At 41.8% G+C, this 21,363-nt stretch overlaps 1 protein-coding gene and 1 pseudogene across 1 annotated transcript in view; both read left to right on the top strand.

The window, feature by feature from the left end:
- Positions 1-21,362, top strand: part of BLM (BLM RecQ like helicase) — a 32,033-nt gene extending 10,671 nt beyond the window's left edge. Inside the window, exons 6-21 of the mRNA XM_088139279.1 lie at positions 834-1,573; positions 2,691-2,882; positions 6,532-6,650; positions 7,152-7,265; positions 7,446-7,544; positions 7,640-7,788; positions 7,939-8,045; positions 8,992-9,152; positions 10,150-10,345; positions 11,598-11,788; positions 13,387-13,528; positions 18,170-18,369; positions 18,617-18,809; positions 19,895-20,017; positions 20,308-20,509; positions 20,999-21,362. Of these exons, the coding sequence (XP_087995405.1) occupies positions 834-1,573; positions 2,691-2,882; positions 6,532-6,650; positions 7,152-7,265; positions 7,446-7,544; positions 7,640-7,788; positions 7,939-8,045; positions 8,992-9,152; positions 10,150-10,345; positions 11,598-11,788; positions 13,387-13,528; positions 18,170-18,369; positions 18,617-18,809; positions 19,895-20,017; positions 20,308-20,509; positions 20,999-21,164 (3,094 nt within the window). The 3' untranslated portion in view covers positions 21,165-21,362. The remainder of the gene's footprint in view (positions 1-833; positions 1,574-2,690; positions 2,883-6,531; positions 6,651-7,151; positions 7,266-7,445; positions 7,545-7,639; positions 7,789-7,938; positions 8,046-8,991; positions 9,153-10,149; positions 10,346-11,597; positions 11,789-13,386; positions 13,529-18,169; positions 18,370-18,616; positions 18,810-19,894; positions 20,018-20,307; positions 20,510-20,998) is intronic.
- On the top strand, positions 13,670-18,140 carry LOC148216150 (uncharacterized; annotated as a pseudogene).
- Position 21,363: the final 1 nt, after the last annotated feature.

The following is a 21,363-nucleotide window of genomic DNA, read 5'->3' as shown; positions in this document are numbered from 1 at the left end:
GTGCTAAGTTTTTCCAAGTTGCAAACACTACTTGAATAGCGTCAATCCCCTGAGATTTTCATAGCTCTTAATGCAGGCTGTATGAAGCAGGTCATTTTTTAATCTATGCATAACTTTTAGAAACTAGAAGATATTCCTATGTCACAGGTTATCTGTAAATGGAGTCCTTCTCATATTTATTCCAGAAGCAAATTATGCAAATAAGTTCACTTTTGATCTCTTCATCAGGATTAGTGTCCCCTCATTTCCAGTCCTGTTCAGTTAAAGATTGCAAAACTTCCACAGAAGTCCAACTTTGGAAAATCTGCCTAGTCCATAAGGGGGAAAAGATTGTTACTCATCTATAATATTAGAGGAGTAGGAATGTAGGTAAAACAAGAGAGTTTTTAATTATCCGAGGAAATTCCACTATCATAGTTCTACAGGAAACTCATGATTGGATAATAATAAAAAAAATACTTTTAAAATGGGATACATTTATTGTCCATGGGCCATCTAGGGTCAGGAGTGTAGAAACAGTATTGGCCAAAAACATTTCTACTCAGCATGTGATAGGAAAAATTCCGTGGGGCGATACATTTTTATTAAGGGTAGATATATATGATAATAGTATTGCTTCACTTTATTGGCCCAATCAAAATTGTGAAAATGCTTTGGTATAATACATTCAAACAGAAGTTTTAATAATTTTATTTTATAGGCAGGGATTTAAGTTGGATTGTCATTTATAAGCAAGGTAAAAGATCAATAAGAGGAAATTTCTGGAAAGGAAACAGCAAATTCATTAGGAAAGTTTTAAAACAATATAATAACTTATCTTTTCTTATATCCAGAAGAAAACTGTTGAGCAATCACAGAAATGGAAACAGAAGTGGTACTGATACCTTTCTAGATGTAAACTGCGAACATAATTTTGACTATGGTGGGTCCCAAGATGACAGTTGTTCTTCTCAGTTGGGAAAGAAGTACTCTCCTCTTCCTCAACAGGACGCTTGTACTTCTAGACCATTTTCAGACAAGCTTCTTGGTGATGTTCAGCGCCTGCGTGGCCTTCATCCACCATGTTTGTCACTATTGAACTCTCAAGGATCAATTGGAGCTGATCCATCCATTTTCTTGGGAGATTCTACTTTGGATACTTACTCTTCTGCCTTGGAAAGTTCAGGCATATCTTGTCCCAAAAGGGAAACCAGTGGAATAACTGGATCCAAAAAGCCAGAATTAGAAGAAGAGGCACGCTGGTTGTGTTCAAAGATGAATGAAACAAATTCAAAGAGCCAAAGCAAACTCACTCCGTTTAAGAGCAATGTTGGAAGTGAGAATTCTTTGGCAACTGGAGGGCAGGAGCTTAATAATGATAATTTTGATATTGGTGATTTTGATGAATTTGATGATGTAACAAGTGCTTCAACAACCAGACAGCCTTTTAAGGTGCCAGTCCAGTTTGCTGCAGATGCTTCACCTGCAAAATTATTTTTGGAAGAAAGCTCTCCAACGTCGAAGGCAAATGATGATCTTTTCCATAGCAATTTTTCTTATGCAGACTGTTCTGTGAGTGGCAAGAGTTGCCCTGGTAAGTTACGCTAATTCTTCTTTTAGTGTGTTCTGGAAAATAAGCTACAGCAAGAAATTACTGTGAAGAATATAATTTACTCATTTGACAATCTATCTTGCATCAGACAGTCTTATCCACAGATTAAATGTCCTCAACCATTTTGAGCATATTTTGATTTTTAGAAACATGTGGACACTCACAACATACTGCCCAATTCACAAAACAGCTAACCGTGTGTGTGTGGGGGGCATGCATGTATTAGGTTACCCAAAAGTTACCTACCGCTATCACTAGTCCTACTTACCTTTGTTCCTTGTTTGGACTGGTAGGCATATTTCCAAAAAGAGTTCTGGGTTGCATCTGACTATTTTTATTCTGTAAAGAAAAGTGTATGGATCCAAATCACCATTTCGTGTCATAATAATATTTTTTTTAATGTACGAAGTCAGGAGGGGGCAGGGAGTTAGGTGCCCATTAAAGCAGGTATCCGCAGTCACCGTGGCACTCCTTGGCAGCATATCGGGAACACAAGGCCACTAATTGCTATCCAGTGTCTCCATGATGGCAGGTAGTTGCATTTGAGTTCTGATACACTTTAGGAAATACAACTTTTTAAATGCGTTAATATTAAATAGGGAAAAGAGTTATTTTCAAGTAGGAACGTACCGTTAGGTTAATGTCAGTGAATGTTGTAAGGCCACATCGCTGCTTCAGTGGACTAATTCAACTGTTACAAAGTGTCTGTTTTGCTGTGAGTTTTTGCATTTGATTTTAATGGAAATTTTGAACCTGGCTAGATTGTGTCCAAAATTGCAATGTTATGATAGGTGGGGACTGAAAGTGTTTCACTGGCTGAGTTGCGTGTCCTGCGTGCTAAGACATAAATCAAATTCCCTTCAAGCTTTCACGTTGTTCTGCACGTGTATGATTGGGAACAGACCAGGTGAAACCTTCTGAGACTTAATCATTGACATGGCTTAGTAGCACACTCGATCAATCCCGCCCCTGAAACATGTTTAGATATTTTCATGTAATATGAATTAAGTTTGAGCACCTGATGGCTGGCTAAAAAACACTGAAGACAGCAAGTATGTTTTCTCTTCAGCCTTATAATAAAACCTTGTTTTCTTCCTAGTTGCGCTAATCAAGAATACACCTTCGGGAAATTCCACCCTAGAACCATTCAGAGGTTTAGCATTTCCCCATTCTAATGAGATGCTGAAGATATTTCATAAAAAATTTGGTCTCCATCACTTTCGGACAAATCAGCTTGAAGCCATCAATGCTGCTTTGCTGGGCCAAGACTGCTTCATCCTGATGCCCACAGGTGTGTGTTCAGGTGGAGATACCTGCCAATGGCGGAGACCATCATAATGGGGCCCCGTCTCTAAATGGCCATCCGCCTTGTGCCCTAAAGGCTCCAAAGAAAGAGAGAGGAGTTAGAATTGAGGCTGAAAGAGCAGTTAAAATAACTGGTTTTAAATCAAGTTGCAGATATTTTGCATGTCTTCTAATTGGGATAGGCTAATAAGCTGAATAGTTGGGATGAAATGATTCAGCCTATTCATCTAACCTTGATCCAAGAAACCTTCCCTCTGCCGTTGCTTGGACCAATTGTTACAGCCGGTTCCTGTCAGCACACAACTTTCAGTGCAAGTGTGTAGTCCCCTACAGAAGTGAACCATAGCTGTTTGGGGAAATTAAGTATCAGATCTGCGATGTTCAAATCCCAATGAAGAAAAATCTCGTGCAACCCGAGTTAGGTTCAAAAAAGATTTCATTTATTGGAACGTAAATGCAACTTAAAGCATTGCTGAAACTAAAACCCGCGCTTTTCCCATTTTACTTTTACCCCTACTTCTCACCCCCCTCTTTCCAGACTCCTTTCTGTTTCTCACAGAGGTGCAACCTTGCACATTCCTAGCCTTTGATAACAGTCCATCTTCTTGGCCTTTGAGAGCATACCATTTCCTTCTTCTTTCATTACCCCCACCCCCTCCTAAAGAATGGCAGAAACAAAGCCAGCAACTACTACATTAATATTTTGATTGCTGAAGGTTCTGACATTAAGTTTATCCATGAAATCCATCATTCTGTCTGTTTTGAAACATTATAAATATCAGTTTCAGAGCTGAATGCATTGCATTGTTTTGGTAGCTAGACTTTAGAACTGGGAAAAACTTTCAGATTTGAAACACTACAGAGTAAGCTATTTCAAACATCTTGGAGGTGATTTAAGCTTAAAAAACTCTTCTGAATTGAAGTTGCCTTATTTTGTACTCAGAACTGTTCCAGGGTGTTAACGCCATTGGAGCAGTCATTGGCAACTGAAGGCTGTTCACATTTGAAATGCAGAGCCCTACTAGTCAGCGCGTTGCCATGGACTTCATAGGTCACCCTAGTTCAGGAGAAAGTCAGTAGTAATAAATATAAAATATGTGACTTTGTTGCATCACTTAACCTGATCATAGTTAATCTGAAACATTGATTCTTACTATTCCTTTTTTATAGAAAAGCATTCAGTGCTAGGTTATCATGACTCAGTTTTGAGAGATGGTAAGGATTTTTCCTTAAAAATGTAACTAGGTGCTGTTGAGTCAAGCTTGACTTGTGGCAACTACAGTATATGCTGCTTACCTTTTCAACTGAAAGCTTTTCCAGGGACAGTCCTACACTTTTGTGGATCCTGCCCATCCACCTGATCCATTGTCTTCCATTTCTACTTTCCTCGTCCCTGCCAAGGATAGTTAAAAGAACTATCTAGTCCAATATTCTCTCACATCAGTGCTGAAATTATATACGTTTCTACTTGCCTGTTCTCTCTACAAAAGTTTCCATCATTTATAGTCCCATTTGGAAGGAGCTTCAGTACAGTCTTTCTGTCTTCCTTTAACCCTTTCTTTTCTCATTTCCCATTTCTATTCTATTGACTTTCTTGACTGAGATGTTTTTCCTTGTTCTTTTTCACTTGCAGTTGGAAATCTGCATTCAGTTGTCATATCCTTGCATCTGAGGCTTTCATCTTTGACTATTATATAGCTTGTCTTGAAGACCGCTTGGATTTTTTCCTTCTTTTTGATTATGAGAATTCCTTTTTTTCACTTCAGTTTTCATGAGTTCTCTTAACTCTTCCTATACTTCCTCAGTTTATCTTTTGCATTAGATAAGCATACTGTATATTCCTCACATTTATCTTATATCCTGACGATACGTTCTCCAGATCAAATCTTGTTGGTACATCTACTCTCTTTAATTCTCTAAATTTAATGTGTGCATTTGAAACTAGTAATTCATGAGTTGTTTTGCAGTCTGCACCTGAAAGTGCCCTGGCTGACAGGATTGCACTTTTCCATCTTCTGTTTCCTATTGTGTAGTTCATATGATGCTGATGTTGTACAACTGCTGATGTCTAGGTGTAGAATCTGCATTTATATTGCTTGAAGAAGGTGTTGGCAATGAACTAAGAATTATTTTCATAAAACTCTTTATTAACCATTTCCTGCTTTTAATCAATCTAATATTCCTCTAATTACAAGTTTCTCTAGTTCTTCAACTTTTGCTTTCCAATCATCCATTAGTAGTATTATGTCTTTTTCTTGATGCTGCATTTCTTGTAGATTTTTTCCATCATTGCATCTGTAATAGGGAAATATGCTTTATAACACTGATGTTCACTGGATATCCACTAACTCTAATTGGATATGATCTTGTCATTTATCGGGTAATAACTTATAGGCTTAGCACTGCCTTTTTGTCCATCATTGCCACTCCATTCCTTTGTATAGATGTATGCCCTGTGTAGCATATTGTATAATCATGTCTATTAAAATGACCAAATATAGTCTATCTAAATTCACTTTTTCTTAAATCATCCAATTTACACTTAATTTTTGTTTTATTAGTTTCAAGTTTTCCTTGGTTCATGCTTCTTGCATTCCATGTTCCATTTGGATGTGTTCTTGTAAAGCAAGAAACCCGTCTTCCGAGACTGGTGCCCATCAGTAACTTGTAACTTTGGTCTAACACATCATTGCTTCCAGTTCTACTTGTGAAAATTTGAAGTTCTTATGTAATGACCAGAATGGTTTTCCATCATCTTATCATTTGGCACCCACATTTACTTAAATGATTCAGCCATGTTCATACACTTTTCTTGGTAATGGTACAGAAGTAGTTGGCCATTGCCTTCTTCCAGGTTTGATTCTTCATCAACATATTCCTTCTCCAAGGTGGGCTGGTTTCTCTCAGGTTTGCAGAGCCCCATCTTCCATCCCCCACTGTGGATTACTCTTAGCTTTGTCCTTCCTCCTTGGACCTTACTGGCAGGGCAGTTGCACTAGGAGATCCTGTCAGGGTTGCTGTCAGTCACTGAAGTGGATGAGGCCTCCCAACATGTCAAGGTTTGGGGGGGGTAGTTAAGTATAACTTTATAAAAATTAAGTATACTCTAAATCAATTTTAAACTTTATCTACTTTGAATAAATGAAACTATTGGATTTCTTACTTTGTTGAATTACATATTTCCTAACACAGGCCCAGGCTGGGCACGCTTCTGCCCATTATAAAGCCATTTTCTGTTTTGATTTTAATGTGTGAATTGCTGTTTATTATTATTATGAATCACTTTGAGGATTTCAGTCAGAGTGCATAATAAATCCAACTCATATACAATCAGATCTTTTGCTGTGCTTTAAAAAAAGCTAAGGAATGATTTCCTAAAATGAATTTTATGCTAAGTATTATATTTTGCATGAAAGAACGTTAAGGACCTTTCAGGGATGCTTCACTTCTGCACCAAGTAGGAAGTCGAACTTAGTGGTTCTTTGCATTTCAATTCTAGGGCCTGTTGTTAATCTTCACAGTAGCAGGTGTGATAGAGAAAATGTCAGTTGAAGCATTGGCCTCCTTCGTGATTTGTGTTTATAATTCATGAGCTTTGCAACAGAGCTTTCATATTGTGCTTGTGCTCCACACAGGAGGTGGCAAGAGTCTGTGCTATCAGCTGCCAGCCTGTGTTTCAGTGGGAGTCACCATCGTCATCTCTCCCTTGAGGTCCCTGATAGTAGATCAAGTTCAGAAGCTGACATCCATGGATGTGAGTTCAGGATGATTTGCTATTTGATTTTTTGTAAACTACACAAAATGCAAAGATGTATTAAGATAATCTGCATCTGTCATGGGCATGTTGATTTCTGCTCTCTGCAGTGGGACCATGCAAATATAAAACTTTAAATCCTTGTAGAATTTGTGTTCATACAAAATTTGTGTACTTTAGCTAGTTAGTCTTGTTTAGAATCTAGGGAGAAAATCTGGAGTATAACTTGCCTTTCACTGAAAGAACAATGTAGCCTTGGCTTCCTCACAGTTAGGGGTCTAGCTAGAATTGTCTGGTGCTTCTTGGAATTTGGCTCTGTGGCAGAGGGAACGGGCACTGTTCAATAGCAAAGCATAGATATTGCCTTCCTCACTTCTAATACAAGCATTTGCCTCATTACTGATCAGTCTTGGAAAGAAACGATCAACAGTAGCCAAGATTAGTGTTGAAGCTATAGCCCTGTTAGCTGCAAATGGTACACCTTTTGTCCTCTCTGTCTAGATTCCAGCTACTTACCTCACAGGTGATAAGACTGATGCTGAAGCATCCAGAATTTACATGCAGCTATCAAAGAAAGATCCCATTATAAAACTCCTCTATGTTACTCCAGAGAAGGTTTGTGTAGCAGCTCAGCAGCACTCCAGCTGATGCTGGGGGGCTGGATGGAGCCAGGCTTCTGCTGGCTTGGCTGCAGTTGTGTCCCTGGTGGCGCCTGTGGGTGAAGGAGATCAGGAGGCTCTGAAAGGCATCGAGGAATGAAGCTGTAACATTCTGGGCTCCTCTTGCTCTTCCTAGGTTTGCCTGAGTGGCCGGCTGATGTCAGCTCTGGAGAATTTGTACCAGCGACAGCTGTTGGCTCGTTTTGTGATTGATGAAGCCCACTGTGTCAGTCAGGTGATCTGCTTTAATTGAATAGGTCATAGGTGGCTGCAACAATTGTATGCATTTAATTGTGAGCAATGTTAACTTTTTAAAAACCTTTTGCTTAGTGGGGTCATGATTTTCGTCAAGACTACAAGCGGCTTAACATGCTTCGAAAGAAGTTCTCCTTGGTTCCTATGATGGCTCTTACTGCCACAGCCAACCCCAGAGTGCAAAAGGACATCCTAAATCAACTGGAGATGCTCCAGCCACAGGTGTAAGTTGGAGTTAGAGGGTGAGGAGAGAGTTCCTTCTTGGGCAATTTGGGAAAGGGACAGCTTTACTGGGATTCCTGTATAGATTGGCTGTATATTCTTTAGAAATTCATTAATCCTTTAATTCACCTAAATTACTAATATCCTTCTAGGTTTACTATGAGCTTTAACAGGCACAACTTGAAATACGACGTATTACCCAAGAAACCCAAAACTGTTGCTTTAGATTGCTTACAATGGATCAGAAAATATCACCCTTGTAAGTTAACACCCATTCTTCCTCTGCCAGTGTCTACTTGTATGGGGTTATTTTAAGCCCAGTGTTTATTAGATTAGAGAGAAATTCTGATATTTGATATCTTGGTGTTCCTTAGGGAAATATACACATAATGGATCAGCCTTGTGGAATGATTCTGTCGATATCTAAAACTTGTTCATAAATGTACCATATTGATAGAAAACTGGTGCAATGTAGTGGTTAGGTTTCTCCAACCCTTTTGGAACTTGGGGCCCTTTAATTTTGAAAAAGTGTTTGGGTAATAGCACAAATGACCTGGTCGTAAGGGATGTGCCAATCACAAAATTTTGGAAATGCCCCCTTTTTCTGCCTATATGGTTTTTCTGGACTTGGAAAGGTCCATTGAGGCTGTCAAGCCCAGCATCACCGCTCAAGGCAAGAATCCAAATACAAGCATCCCAGAGAGAAGGCTGTCCAGCCTCCAGGTGGACACACTCAAGGAAGGGTTGAGATGGCTGGATTTTACATTTTTTTCAAATGTGCTTTGTGTTGGGAAGGGCTAGGAATTTGGGCAGGCTTCTCCTTTCTGACACAGTGGTATCCATAAGCATTACATTACATCCCCCTGAGTTAGAGTATCAGTTGGATTATGCTGTGACGTTCACGGCAGCTGACATCATTTCCGGAGCCTTGCCTTCTTCACCTCGGTATATGAATAGGGAGAAGTTTGCTGTGTTGTTTGGGCTAAGGGCGAGGGATGGGAAAAGACCTCATCATCTGCTGCCCTATAAAAGGGCAGGATACAAGTGTGGATAAAGCAGCAGTGGTTGGGTTTGTTCCTGTCCAATGGTGAATTGTTACAAGCTGCCATTAAGTAAAGCAAACAGATGGAATTCAAAACTGTATTGCCATCTTGAATAGACTTTTAGAGGGCCGAGACCCTTAATGTTTTTCCTGTGTGTTGCAGGTGACTCAGGAATTATTTATTGTCTCTCACGGTATGAGTGTGACTCGGTTGCCAACGCTTTGCAAAGGGGCGGCCTCTCTGCACTTGCGTATCATGCTGGTCTCCCTGACAGCACCAGAGATCTTGTGCAGCAGAAATGGATTAATCAGGAGGGGTGCCAGGTAAAATGAATATACTATTAGAAAGTGATATCAAATAATACAACCACATCAGCAATTAAAATAAAAGGTGGAGGATGTAGGCAATATGACTAATCCTCTACAAAGAAAGTATGGCGAACTCTGAGTTCTGTCAAATTTCAAGAGCTCATACCTGCAGAGATTCTATTGACATGCAGCTAAATATGGCTTTTCATTGACCAATAATAAGTAATGTGGCTGTGAGCAGTTACAGGCTGATTTGGAAGAAGTGAGGTGGTACAAAATGGGAGGGTTCAAAAGAAGTTGGCTCAAATGCTGTGCCATCATTTTGTGGCAATTCAAAATGTAGCAATTGGGCTGGCTCCCATTATTGGATCACTTGCACTTTGTAAAGCCGTTGGTGTATTTGACATTGCCCTCCTTGGAATGGGTTTGAAGTAGAACAGAATATAGAGAGGGATCGCATATGGGAAATTTCCGTCCAGTCCTGGCAGCATCCCTATGGGCTAGAAATGATGGAGAGTCGAAAGCATCAGGCTAAATGGACCAGTGTTCTGATTCCAGGGTGTTGCCTGACTTAGGGAAAGACCAGTTCTACTGGTCAGCTGGCTGGACTCTCACTTTGGCTCTTCTCTAGCAAGGACCTGGACTAGCCTTGATCCCAAGCCACACCAGCACATGCCCAGTAGGGAAAATGGCTGTAGAAGAGGCAGCCGGGGCACGGGCCATGAACATCTGGGGAAAGCAGCCCAGAGCTGTCGCAGAGGATGGCAAGCGCTATGTCCAAGCTGAGCTAGCTTTGGCTGCTCCGTCATCTCTTCGGGCAAAGAGGAAAAACTGAACAATCAGTGGGCAAGACCTAGAGTCAGATCAGCTGGATGAGAGCCATGTCTGAGCCCATCAGAGGCAGCTTCCTGGGCTTCAGGAGCAGCACTGTGGGTCGGTCCCTCCCAGTGCAGGCAGGGGTGCTGTCTCGCTTCCCTCGCATGGAGTAAGGGCTTGTTCTGTTCCGTTCCAGGTTATCTGTGCCACCATTGCATTTGGAATGGGGATCGACAAGCCCGATGTGCGCTTTGTAATCCACGCCTCCCTCCCTAAATCTATTGAAGGGTACTATCAGGAGTCAGGCAGAAGTGGGCGGGATGGAGAAGTATCCCACTGCCTGCTTTTCTACAGCTATAGTGACGTTACCAGGCTGAGACGGCTCATCCTGAGTAAGTGTTTGTGGGTGTCATTTCAAACTGTGGGGCCAAAGTCAAGCAGGCCACCTGGGTTTAAAGCTGGAGGCCTTTATTTACATGCCCACTTACGGTGCTGCTCATTGCCACAAAGGTTCTAGTCAGCTAACAGTGAACAGTTAAGAAAACCCTAAACCTAAATACAGAGAGAATGTCTAGCCAGTGATCCACTTATGTTCTTCTCTCTGTGCTTAACTACGCCAGCAGCTCCTCCTGGAGCACTGCTGACTGCCTGCCTTGTGTTTGGGGCTAGTTATTTCTTGGGGGAAGGGGGAGGAACGACCAAGCAGGCACAGCGCCCACTCTGAGAAGCCCAGCAGCGCATATTATCCAAAGACTGCCTTTTCCAGATTGATGAACTTACCAATCTTCTTGCTTGGGAGAAAAATAGATAGCATTTGTCTCGAATGTCTTATTTTGCTCTCCTGTTTATTATAATGAAAAGGAAGAAATCTGGCCCACAACCTTAACTGGGATTTATTGCTTCTTTCTCTTTCGTCTGTTTACAAGTGCCTGAGGAGACTGGGGGTCTCTATGCCTCTCCCCCTGAGCTAATCTAAAAAAGGCATTTCCTCTGTGGATTTCGGATATGTTTTTCCCCCATGTCTTATACAGCTGCTATTGTTATTGTGGGGCTTGAAAAAGAAGACCAGACTTAATCATTCTCCAACAGTATTCAAAGCCAAAATAAGACTTAACTTTATCTTGCTTGGACTATTACATGAGGGGCCATTTCATTCCAGCATTTCATAATTTAGCTTTGACTTTTATTACCTAGAAAGTCAGCCAGAATTCATCTTAGCTGATTATAATGGCTGCCTAGCTGATTTCTTTTGTTTTCTGTCTACCAAGGGATCTATATATACAGTATGAGATTTGGGAACAGTTTGGGCTTTTAACAGCTAGGATTAATTTTTCAAAAAATGGAAAATTTACAGCAGTTGCCGGCTGCTTTTCCCACAAGCTTTGGGACGGCCCTTGTCACAACCTAATCTGACTCTGCATCCAGCAAGACCTATTTTGGTGGCTGAGGGCTCTCCCTTGCTCCAGGAAAGTGGGTACAAAGAGGGTTCGGAGGTGTTTAGGGTATTTTTTTCTACCCTCACCCGTTTGCCTGCTAAATGGTTCCTCAGAAGTTTGCAGCAGCTTTGTGAAACTTCAGTTGCTTTATCTGGGTATTGCCTCTGTGGGTTCTTTCCTCACAAGGACCATATTCCTTGCATTTCAGTGGAAAGAGAGGGTAACAGGCATACCCGGCAGACGCACTTCAACAACCTCTACAGCATGGTCCATTATTGCGAGAATGTAATGGAGTGCCGGAGAATACAGTTGCTCGCCTATTTTGGAGAAACGGGCTTTAATTCTAGATTTTGTAAGGAACACCCTGAAGTAAGTTGTGACAACTGCTCCAAACAACAGGTAAGCAAGCTGTGCCTCAAATTCTGCTTCTAAATAGCTGACTCAAGTATCTTCCTGGGAAGGGTTAAAAGCAGTGGGCAGAAGAAGTTAACCATGGGATTTTCAAATAATAGCATACCATTTTTTTCTCTTGGGTATTTCATTAGCACTGTTCTTCATCCCAAAAGAGCCCATTTAATGATATTCCTATTGTAAATTATTAATTAAATTTACATGTCTTAAGTTTTAGATTATATTAAGGTTGAAAAATGTTTTATTATTAACAATCAGATATAGCAAACAACTCTGTTTCATAAAGCTGTTCTCATACATCGTGCTGTAGATGACCATCATATGATTCTCTCTTGGGGAAGGGCCCTATGTAAAGTGCAGAAAAAGGGTAGGAAAATAAATTAATGTAGGAGATAATTGCTGGAGGCTCCTTGTTTGGATTCTTTGCTCACTTCCATTGAAATGGTTGTGCATTTTCTTTTTCTCTTTTAATCTTAACTAATTTAATCTTGTTCTCTGACTCCAGCTTTGCACCTTTTTCTGATACACATTATACAGTATATTTCATATAATCCTTCCACCAAGCATCCTTTTTCCCATTTCCCGTTACTGTAACTCCGCATGCTCATGTGCCCTCTACAACTATTTTTTTCAAAGCAGCTTCCGCATCCCTTTTCTTGCATCTGCTTTCCATTTATTCTATTGGGAGGTCAATTTATCTTCTAATACTTTTTCATACAGATCATGTGCTTTCTGTTACTGCCATCTTTCTACTATAATTGTCCTACTTTCACTCTGATTTCTTTAACTTTCTTTTGTTTCTCTGTCCATTTCTTTTCCGAAGATGAATTATCAAACTACGGTCTGTCCTACATTCAGAACCTCTCATCACCCTATTGACTGATTGATTGAAATTGTCTGGTCCAGATTATTTTGCCACAGTATGCATAAATAGACAAATGCTTAAATTATGTATTAAAACCAAACAGGTTTCTTCAAAGCAGATCCTCCACCATCACCATTCACAGGAATGTAATATGCAACTGTACTCAACCTATGAATTCCTATCTTCATAATCTCTCACGGTGATCTAGATGATACCAGTTCATCCTTGTTGTCATATTTTAAGTCCTTTCATTCTCGATGAAACTTACACTTTTACTTTCATGAATGTAATTTATGAACTCCACTCCACCAGATCAGATCAGCATGACTCAGATTCACACTCATTCATTCAATTCATGTTCTTTACCATATAGCCGTCCTACATTCCATGTCTGGCCTACCCTGTGCCATGGTTGTCACAAGATGGACCAATAGAAATGACCTCTACCTTTGGTCAATCAAGGATTTCATGTAGTGCATTTTAGAAAGTTAGAGAAGAATAGATGAGGCTGCCAGCCATATGCAACATTCCCTTCTAACAGCAGTGCCAGTCCCAGTCAGGTATGTTTTGATCAGTGTGCAAGGGCTTTAAAGCCTGTTTCATCTCAAACACGTTCATGCTATTCTAGGCACATGAATCAAGCCAATGTCCCATCAGCTAGGAGCTACGTGCAGTGTACTGGCTATACGATATACAAAATTAATAAAACTATTTTTATTAGGTATACAAGCTGAAGAATGTGACCGAAGAAGTAAAAAACATTGTGAGGTTTGTTAAGGAGCATTGTGGTGAAAAAGGAACTGGAAATATCAAGAGAAATGCAGGAAGATACACCCTCAATATGATGATTGACATTTTCTTGGGTAAGTTCTACATTATCCTTTATAATTTTTCAACATTGCATGCCAGATAGGTTGTAAAAGTGGGTGGGGCACTTTCCGCTCCCCCAGCCCATCCCCTTTTGCCAAGGAGGGATGGAACTGGAATCAAGGCCAAACTGTTCTCCCGTGCAGTCATTTCCACGTGTACCACATTGCTCACTTTACCATCCTCCTTCTTGTTCTCTGTTGGGGCTCAGAGTATAGCAGTCTGCACACAACAGAAAAAGACGGGGGATTTGGTGCCCAAGCAACTGCCACCTCTGCTTCCATAGTTGCTTGGGGGATGGGAGTCTCTCTCTTTCAGCCCCAGAGAAGCCGAGAGAGCTGCCTCAGGAGGGGCAGCAGAGTTCCTTCAACTCACCTGATTGCCTGTGTAGGAAGCACAAAGGATTGAACGGAGGAAGCAGGAGGGGCCTGGGCTCTGTTCCCAATTCCTGCCTGTGTGTATGTGAGAAACCCAGGGAGACAGGCTGATTCCAGGTTGTCCAATCAGCGCCCTCTTGTTCATACCTTCACAGCTGATTGGTTATACCTGGATGTGAACCATATTCTTTCTTGTATGGTACCAGATGTTTCTAATCCTTGAGGTCTGTTCTTTCTGAAGGAGGGCCAAGAGCTTTCAAGATGATTCCCTTATTAGTCCAGGACAATACTAGCATCTGGGACATGGTTCATACGAACATCTTCTCCGATGCTCCATGTTGGTTAGTCAGTTCCTCATCTGTATATGGTATCATATTCCCCTTCTTCATCCCTTTGAATTATACATGAAAAGATACCATTACTTTTCCTGAGACAGGCATCTATTCATCACCATTGTCTGTTATGAGTATAGATTATTAAAGTTTACATAAGGTTATTACTTTTTGAACTTCATGCTGACTATCTTGCCTGGTTATCTGGGAATGGTTTGAGCCTGTTGGACCTGAGAAAGTGGACAGGGTCCTCAGGACTGTGAGCTCAGCCACCTGCTCTTTAGATCCATGCCCCTCCTGGCTTGTTAACGCAGCCCAGGGGGGTGTCATGTGAGTGGGTTTGGACGGTGGTTAATTCTTTGAGTGAGGGGGTTGTTCCTTCACCTCTTAAAGAGGCTGTTGTTCACCCACTCCTCAAGAAGCCATCACTGGACTCCACTGTGTTGGACAATTTTCATCCACTATCTCACCTCCCCTTTCTAGGGAAGGTGGTTGACAAGGTGGTTACGCAACAGCTTCAGAGGACCTTGGAGGAAACGGATTATCTGGATCCCTTTTGGTCAGGATTCAGACCTGGGTGTGGGATGGAAACAGCATTGGTCACGCTTTTGGATAGCCTCTAGCGTGGGCAGGATGGAGGTAGGGCATCCATCCTTGCCCTACTTGACCTCTTAGTGGCTTTCAAGACCAGCGACCGTGGTATCCTTCTGGATCGGTTCAGAGGATTGGGGGTGGGCAACACTGTAATGTGCTGGTTCGCCTTCTTCCATTGGGGTTGATTCCAGTTGGTGGTGATTGGGGAGAAGTCCCACCCTCGGCCCCTACTATGTGGGGTGTTGCAGGATTTGGCACTCCCTCCTCTCCTCTTTAACATCTATGTGAGGCTGCTGGGTGAGCTCATCCATCACCATGGGGGGAGATATCAGTAGGCTGATGATAATTATATATCTTCACTCCTGGCAAATTAAGCAATGCTGTGTATGTCTTATCTCAGTGTCTGGAGGCTGTGAGGGTCTGGATGGGGAACAACAGGGGTCAGTTGAACCCTGGCAAGACTGAGTGGCTGTGGTTTTTGGCATCTGGTAGTTCCAGGGCTATGCCATCTTTGGCCCTGGATGGGGTTGCACTGCCCCAAACAGACCCAGTGCGCAACCTGGGGATCTTCCTAGACTTATGACTCCTGCTCAATGAGCAGGTAGCAGTTATGGCTAGGAGGGCCTCTGTACAGCTCCAACTTGTGCGCCAGTTGCACCCATTCCTGGATTGGCAGGCCCTGCTCACAGTCACTCACACCCTAGTCACCTCCAAATTGAACTACTGCAATACGGTCTACATGGGGCTGCCCTTGAAGAGTATCCGGAAGCTTCAGCTGGTTCACAATGCACCGGCGCAGGCAGTTATGTGCACTCCAAGAAAAGTGCATGTTACACCTCTGTTCCACAAGCTGCAGTGGTTGCCAGTTTGTTTCCAGGTCCAATTCAAGGTACTGGTTTCAACCTTTAAAGCCATTCATGGCATGGGACCAGGCTATTTGAGGGACTGCCTCTCCCCGATTATATCAGCCCGCCCCATCAGATCATGAAGAGAAGGCATGCTGAGGGCACCATCTGCTAAGGACCTGCATTTGGTGGGTTCCAGGAGATGTGCCTTCTCTGCTGTGGCGGTCACCTTATGGAACATCCTTCCTCCCGAGATTAGATTACCCCCATCCCTTTTGCTATTCCGAAAGGCCCTCAAGACCTGGTTATGTGATCAGGCCTGGGGCTCCCAGGGAACCAGAGACCTGCTTAGATGGGTCCATGGCTGAGGGGGGCATTTTTATTTTCCCTTCCCCTATGGTTTTTTATTTCTGTTTTTTTATGGTTTTTATTAATGTGGTTTTTTATATTTCTTCTGTTGTTTTTATGTCTTTTTATCTGACTGTTGTACGCCACCCAGAGTCGCTTTGGTGAGATGGGCAGGCTATAGAAGTTTGCTAAATAAATAAATCTTGAAAACAAAATGGACACTATACCTAACAATTAACTCTAAGTAATTCATTTTATAAATAAGGTTCCGTTCACCTCCGTGAGGAGCAAGCAAACAGACCCTTCCCAGGCCTGCTGTCTCTGCCTTTCAGCTGTTCCTTGAACCCCCTCCTGGAACCAAACTTGTGATTGCTTGGGTTCGTTGCCTATGGCCAGGACAGGCAGCCTCCCCAGCAGGGAAATGAAATGCTTCACCTGCTTTCTCAGGGATCTGGAATACAAACGGGATTAGGGGCTTCCCAACAGGACCTTAAATAAGTCACCACCACTGCTGAATTTTGCAAGGAAGGCAACGCCTATATTTCTAATTTATAGATTTCAGTTGCAAAGGCCTGAAATGTATAAATTGGATGCCCATCTGATGCTTGTCAGCTCCCATTATTCCCCTTGTTTATAATACCCAATATGATGAAAAATCAAATATCTGTAATGCAAATGGTTGCAAGTACACTGAGATATACCAAAAAGACACTGTGAACCCTTGATTTAAATTACACATCCTGATATAGATGCAACATAGAGCAAATCCTGAACTTAATCCATCACTTATTAAGCTGAGAAAGCTAAGCAACATAACCCATGTGAGAGATCCAGTATGGCAAAGGAATGTGCCCAAGGACATGTATTTGACAGATTGGGTACCATATTCCTAGTACAGGCAGTCCTTGTTTAGCCACAGTAATTGGAACTGGCAACTCCATCGCTAAGCAACATGGTCATGAAGCACAATGTTATGATGGAAATTCTGGCCCTTCCTGTTGCTGTCGTTAGCAAATCCCACATGGTCATTAGGAGTGATGTCATGTGCTTGCCATTTGCAACCTCTTGCTGGCTTCCCTGTTGACTTTGCTTGTGGGAAGCCAGAGGGAAAGTTGTAAATGGTGATCATGTGACCACAGGACACTGCGACATCATAATTGCAAGCTGGTCGCCAAGCGCCCAAATTGCGATCACGTGACGGGACACTGCAATGGCCTCAACTATGAGGACTGTTGTAAGTCTCCTCGTTCAGCACCGTCCTAAATTTGAATGATTGCTGAACAAGTGTTTGCTAAGTGAGGACTACCTGTATATAAAATCCTCCAAGATTTAATGGTTCTCCTTGCCTATAACTCCAAATGGCCTTCAAAATAGTAATGGTCATCTTGTTTTCCAAGATAAAAAATCTTTGATAATATTTCTCCAGGAATGTTTTGGAATTATGATATTTGTTCATCCAGTTTTCTTCTCTGTGAGCAAGGAGGATTCTTCTTCAAAAACTGGATAAAAACACAAGGACGATAACACACAAGACACATATAACAGCAGAGATAATGCGTGCATTTGGCATAGAACAGATTTGACTGCAGCACAAAGAAACCCATATATAGAGAGAGGGAATTCTCCTTGATGACGGGTTCCCAACAATGCTTTCTTTTGTAATTGATCAGAAAAACTACAGGAAAAAGGCAAAGAGTTACTGTGTAAATAATTTCCATTAAGCATGGGTGGTTTTGCTCATAATTTTGCAACTTCACAGCAATTTCTCTGACCTTCCTTAACTTTTACAAACTGATGTGGAAATCGGTGAATGTCATAAACTGTTCCCAGTTCGCCTCATGTTTTATTTCTACTCCATTTATTGTCAGCTGTCCTGATGACTTACTAAAGAGGTGCGGTCTATGGTCTAGTAAATAACCCTGCCCACTGACTGGGGCTGGAGGTTGCAGAGACAAGGCTCTCTGGTAAGGTGGGATCCCGGGCAGGGCCTGGTGGCTTCCCTGGTAGCCCTTCTTTATGGGTCCGGTATATGGAGTGTCTTTAGCATGTGCCTTTGAATATCAGCATCTTCCAGCCCGCTCAAGTGAGTTGGTTTGGCCATGAAAATATGCTATGCTTTCCTCTCCTCCTCCTTTTAATAGGTTCAAAAAATGCAAAGATTCAGTGTGGTCTGTTTGGCAAGGGAGCAGCCTACTCACGCCATAACGCTGAGCGACTTTTTAGGAAGCTGGTGCTGGACAAGATTCTGGATGAAGATCTGTACATTACTGCTAAGGATCAAGCGGTAGCGTACATCCAGCTGGGGGAAAAAGCTGGTGCTGTGCTGAATGGCTCCTTGCAGGTGCGTGACTGCAGTCCGAGCTGCCTGAATTTCTTCTGGTCCCTCAGTACAGACTGAGAACCTGAAACTGCAGAGAAATGGTTCAGAAAAACTGAGAACAGCAAAGGCGGCTGCTGAGAAAGGGCTTCCCTGTTGTCACCTATCAGTTGTGCTGAACTGTTCCCTCTTCTTTCTTCTCTTATAAAGGACATTTTGGAAGCTTTCTTATTTTTAATTGTACACCAAAATGCCCTTTCGTGTCCTTTAGGTAGAGTTCTGTGAAACAGAAAGTGCCAGCAATATTCGCAAGCAGAGGGCTTTGGAGACCAAGATGTCTCAACGGGAAGAGATGGTTAAGAAATGTCTCTCTGAACTCACAGATGTCTGCAAAAACCTTGGGAAAGTTTTTAATATCCACTATTTTAATATTTTTAACACTGCCACATTAAAAAGAATAGCAGGTAAGGTATATCTTCATGGAAAACATCTATATTATGTAGTGGATGATATGTCCTATGTGTTGCAATAGAAATAACAAGCTTGTGTTATCCTAAATATCATGTCACTGACATGCCAAAAGTAGAGTTTCCAACACATCAGTGCAGAGCTCAGGTTTATGTAAGTTAAATGCAATGTTTGTTCAAATAGCAGTCCTTGGCAAGTTGTTCTTCCTTTATTTGCTATCTCATCCCACCTTTTTTCTCACTTGCTTTCTCTGCTTGATGAGTTTGAATCAGGTAAGAAAAGGCCACGATACCTGATGACATAAAAAATCTGTTATTTGGTAAGGTGCTATAAGAGTTGTAAAATCTGTCTTCATATTTTCCAGCTTTTCTATAGCCATGGCTCCATTTCATGTAGAATGTCTTTGCCTCTATTTGACGGCCTTCAGGCCTATTGGGTGATAATGTTCTCAATGAAGTCAGCCATACTTCTGATGTCATTGGGTGCTGACAGGGTGTTGGAAGGTCAAAACACATCCTAGAAGGCAGTGGTGGCTTTTCTGTATTGTGGATTAATAGGGATGTTCCATTAAGTCAACAGGGTGCCATTTACAGCAGATGGCCAGCATCTAGCTCACTTGGCTGATCTCAAAAAAGCTAAGCAGGGTTGGATCTGATTAGACTCGGAATGCAGACCACCAGGACTGTAGCCTAAACTGGGAAGTCCAAAAAGTATCTTGGACGACAGGGATGGCAAACCAGTTTGATATTGGGGATGCCAAGAAAGCTGTGTTGAGGTGTCCAGGTCATTTAACGACTTCACTGTTACTTTGGTTGCTGTGTCCCACTCTTGCTGGTGGCTGCTTGGGCCATGTAATGTTAGAACAAAATTCCTAATAGCATTTTTCCTTACTATTTCACATGTACTAAAAACTTGTTAATATCTATATTCTAGCTGTTTATTTGATCAAACTCAGTTTTTTAAATTGTGCTTTATTAAATAACTTAGAGTGATGGCTATACAATACAAATTTAAGACAGAAAGAAAAAAGAGACAAAAGCTGAAGATCTGACGCATTTGAAAAAGGATTTTTTTTTTCCAGAGACATTGTCTTCAGACCCAGCAGTGTTGCTTCAGATTGATGGTGTTACAGAGGACAAATTAGAGAAGTATGGAGCAGAAATAATAGGAGTGATGCAGAAGTATTGTGCAAAGACACTACCAGGTACTTAAATAACTTTCTTTACTTAAAAGATGTAGGCTGATCACACTGAAAGAGAATCTTGTCTGAAAGGTTACCTTTAGGCCCTGTTGACTCTCTTCCTTATCAGTAACCCAGCTCAACTGCTTTGGCTGATACAAACCCCTCAGATGTTTTGGTGGCAGTCATGCAAATGTGATCCCTAATGCAGAAATGCTGTCAGAACTAAGAAAAAAGCTTTAGGAATAAAAAGCTTTTTTCTTAGTTAAGGGAGTTTAAGAAATATTAAGGAATGTAGGGTTTTTTCTCCACAGCTGAAAAGAAGCCTCTCTCAGCCACAGAGACCGATGCTAGCAGACACGACAGCGCGGATGAGGCAGAAGAGGCAACGTGTGCAGCCTCTAACTATTTCCAAACAAAAAATGGCAAGGGAAGGAAGAGAAAGAAGTCCCATTTTTTTAGAGAATCAAAGAAGAAAAAAGCTGGATCTGGGGGACAGCAAGCTTCTTCTAAGGGGTATGTTTTCTGATTCTCCATCAAGTTTGATTAAAACTGTGACATAATGCTAATTAAGCACGTTTTAACTATTTCATCATGAAAAGTTCCTTGTAGTTATCCACACTACTGGCACGTGTTGGGTTCTGACATAGACAGTAGCTTGGAATCCTTTAATTTTCAGTCATTTCACACAACAGTTAACTGGCTGCGCCTCCCCTTTTCCCCCTCGCCCTGTTGTAACAGCCAGGGCAGTATGAATATCGCATGAGCACTGAGGATTCAGAAAAGGTGTTGAGAATGAAACTCTCGTTTTTCAGATGCTGGGAAAAGGAGTCTCGCTGTTGGTGCCACTATACAAATGTTTCCTTTATCCACGTGCAAAGGAGCATTTAACTAAACTGCATGGCTTAAGGCTCAAGTCTGATGTGATTTTTGAAACCTTAGATATATGAAGATGTCACATTTACAGCGGTATTCTAGTGGTCTGTTTTTTCTTCTCTCTTCCAGGAGTTACAAAATCTACAAAGACGCCTCATCCACTTCGAAAAGTTCTACATCCTGCACGTTTCCAGGCAAACTAGGAGTCGGCAAGAGGCCTGGAATCATGGCCCCACCAAAGCCCCAAAACAGACGATACCTTAAACCCTCTTACGTGCTTTCGGGATGCCCTTGAAGTTATTTTCATTTTTATGAATGTTATTCGGCATAAAAGTATTAAATTTTTCACTGACTTTTATACTAAATTCCCATGCTTCATCGCTTGCTTGGACCTAACATAATAAGGAAGACGTTTAAATTAGGGCGCGCCTTGCGAGCTGCAGCATAAACAGACCCTTTGAGTTGTGAATACAAGTCCCCGCCACGCGCAGCGA

Source organism: Python bivittatus, unplaced genomic scaffold (genome assembly GCF_059951505.1).
Source record: "Python bivittatus isolate LINGU-HERP-01145 unplaced genomic scaffold, Pbiv_v1 ctg000210_np1212, whole genome shotgun sequence".
Taxonomy (NCBI): Eukaryota; Metazoa; Chordata; class Lepidosauria; order Squamata; family Pythonidae; genus Python; species Python bivittatus.
This window is presented reverse-complemented; position numbering and strand designations above follow the sequence as displayed.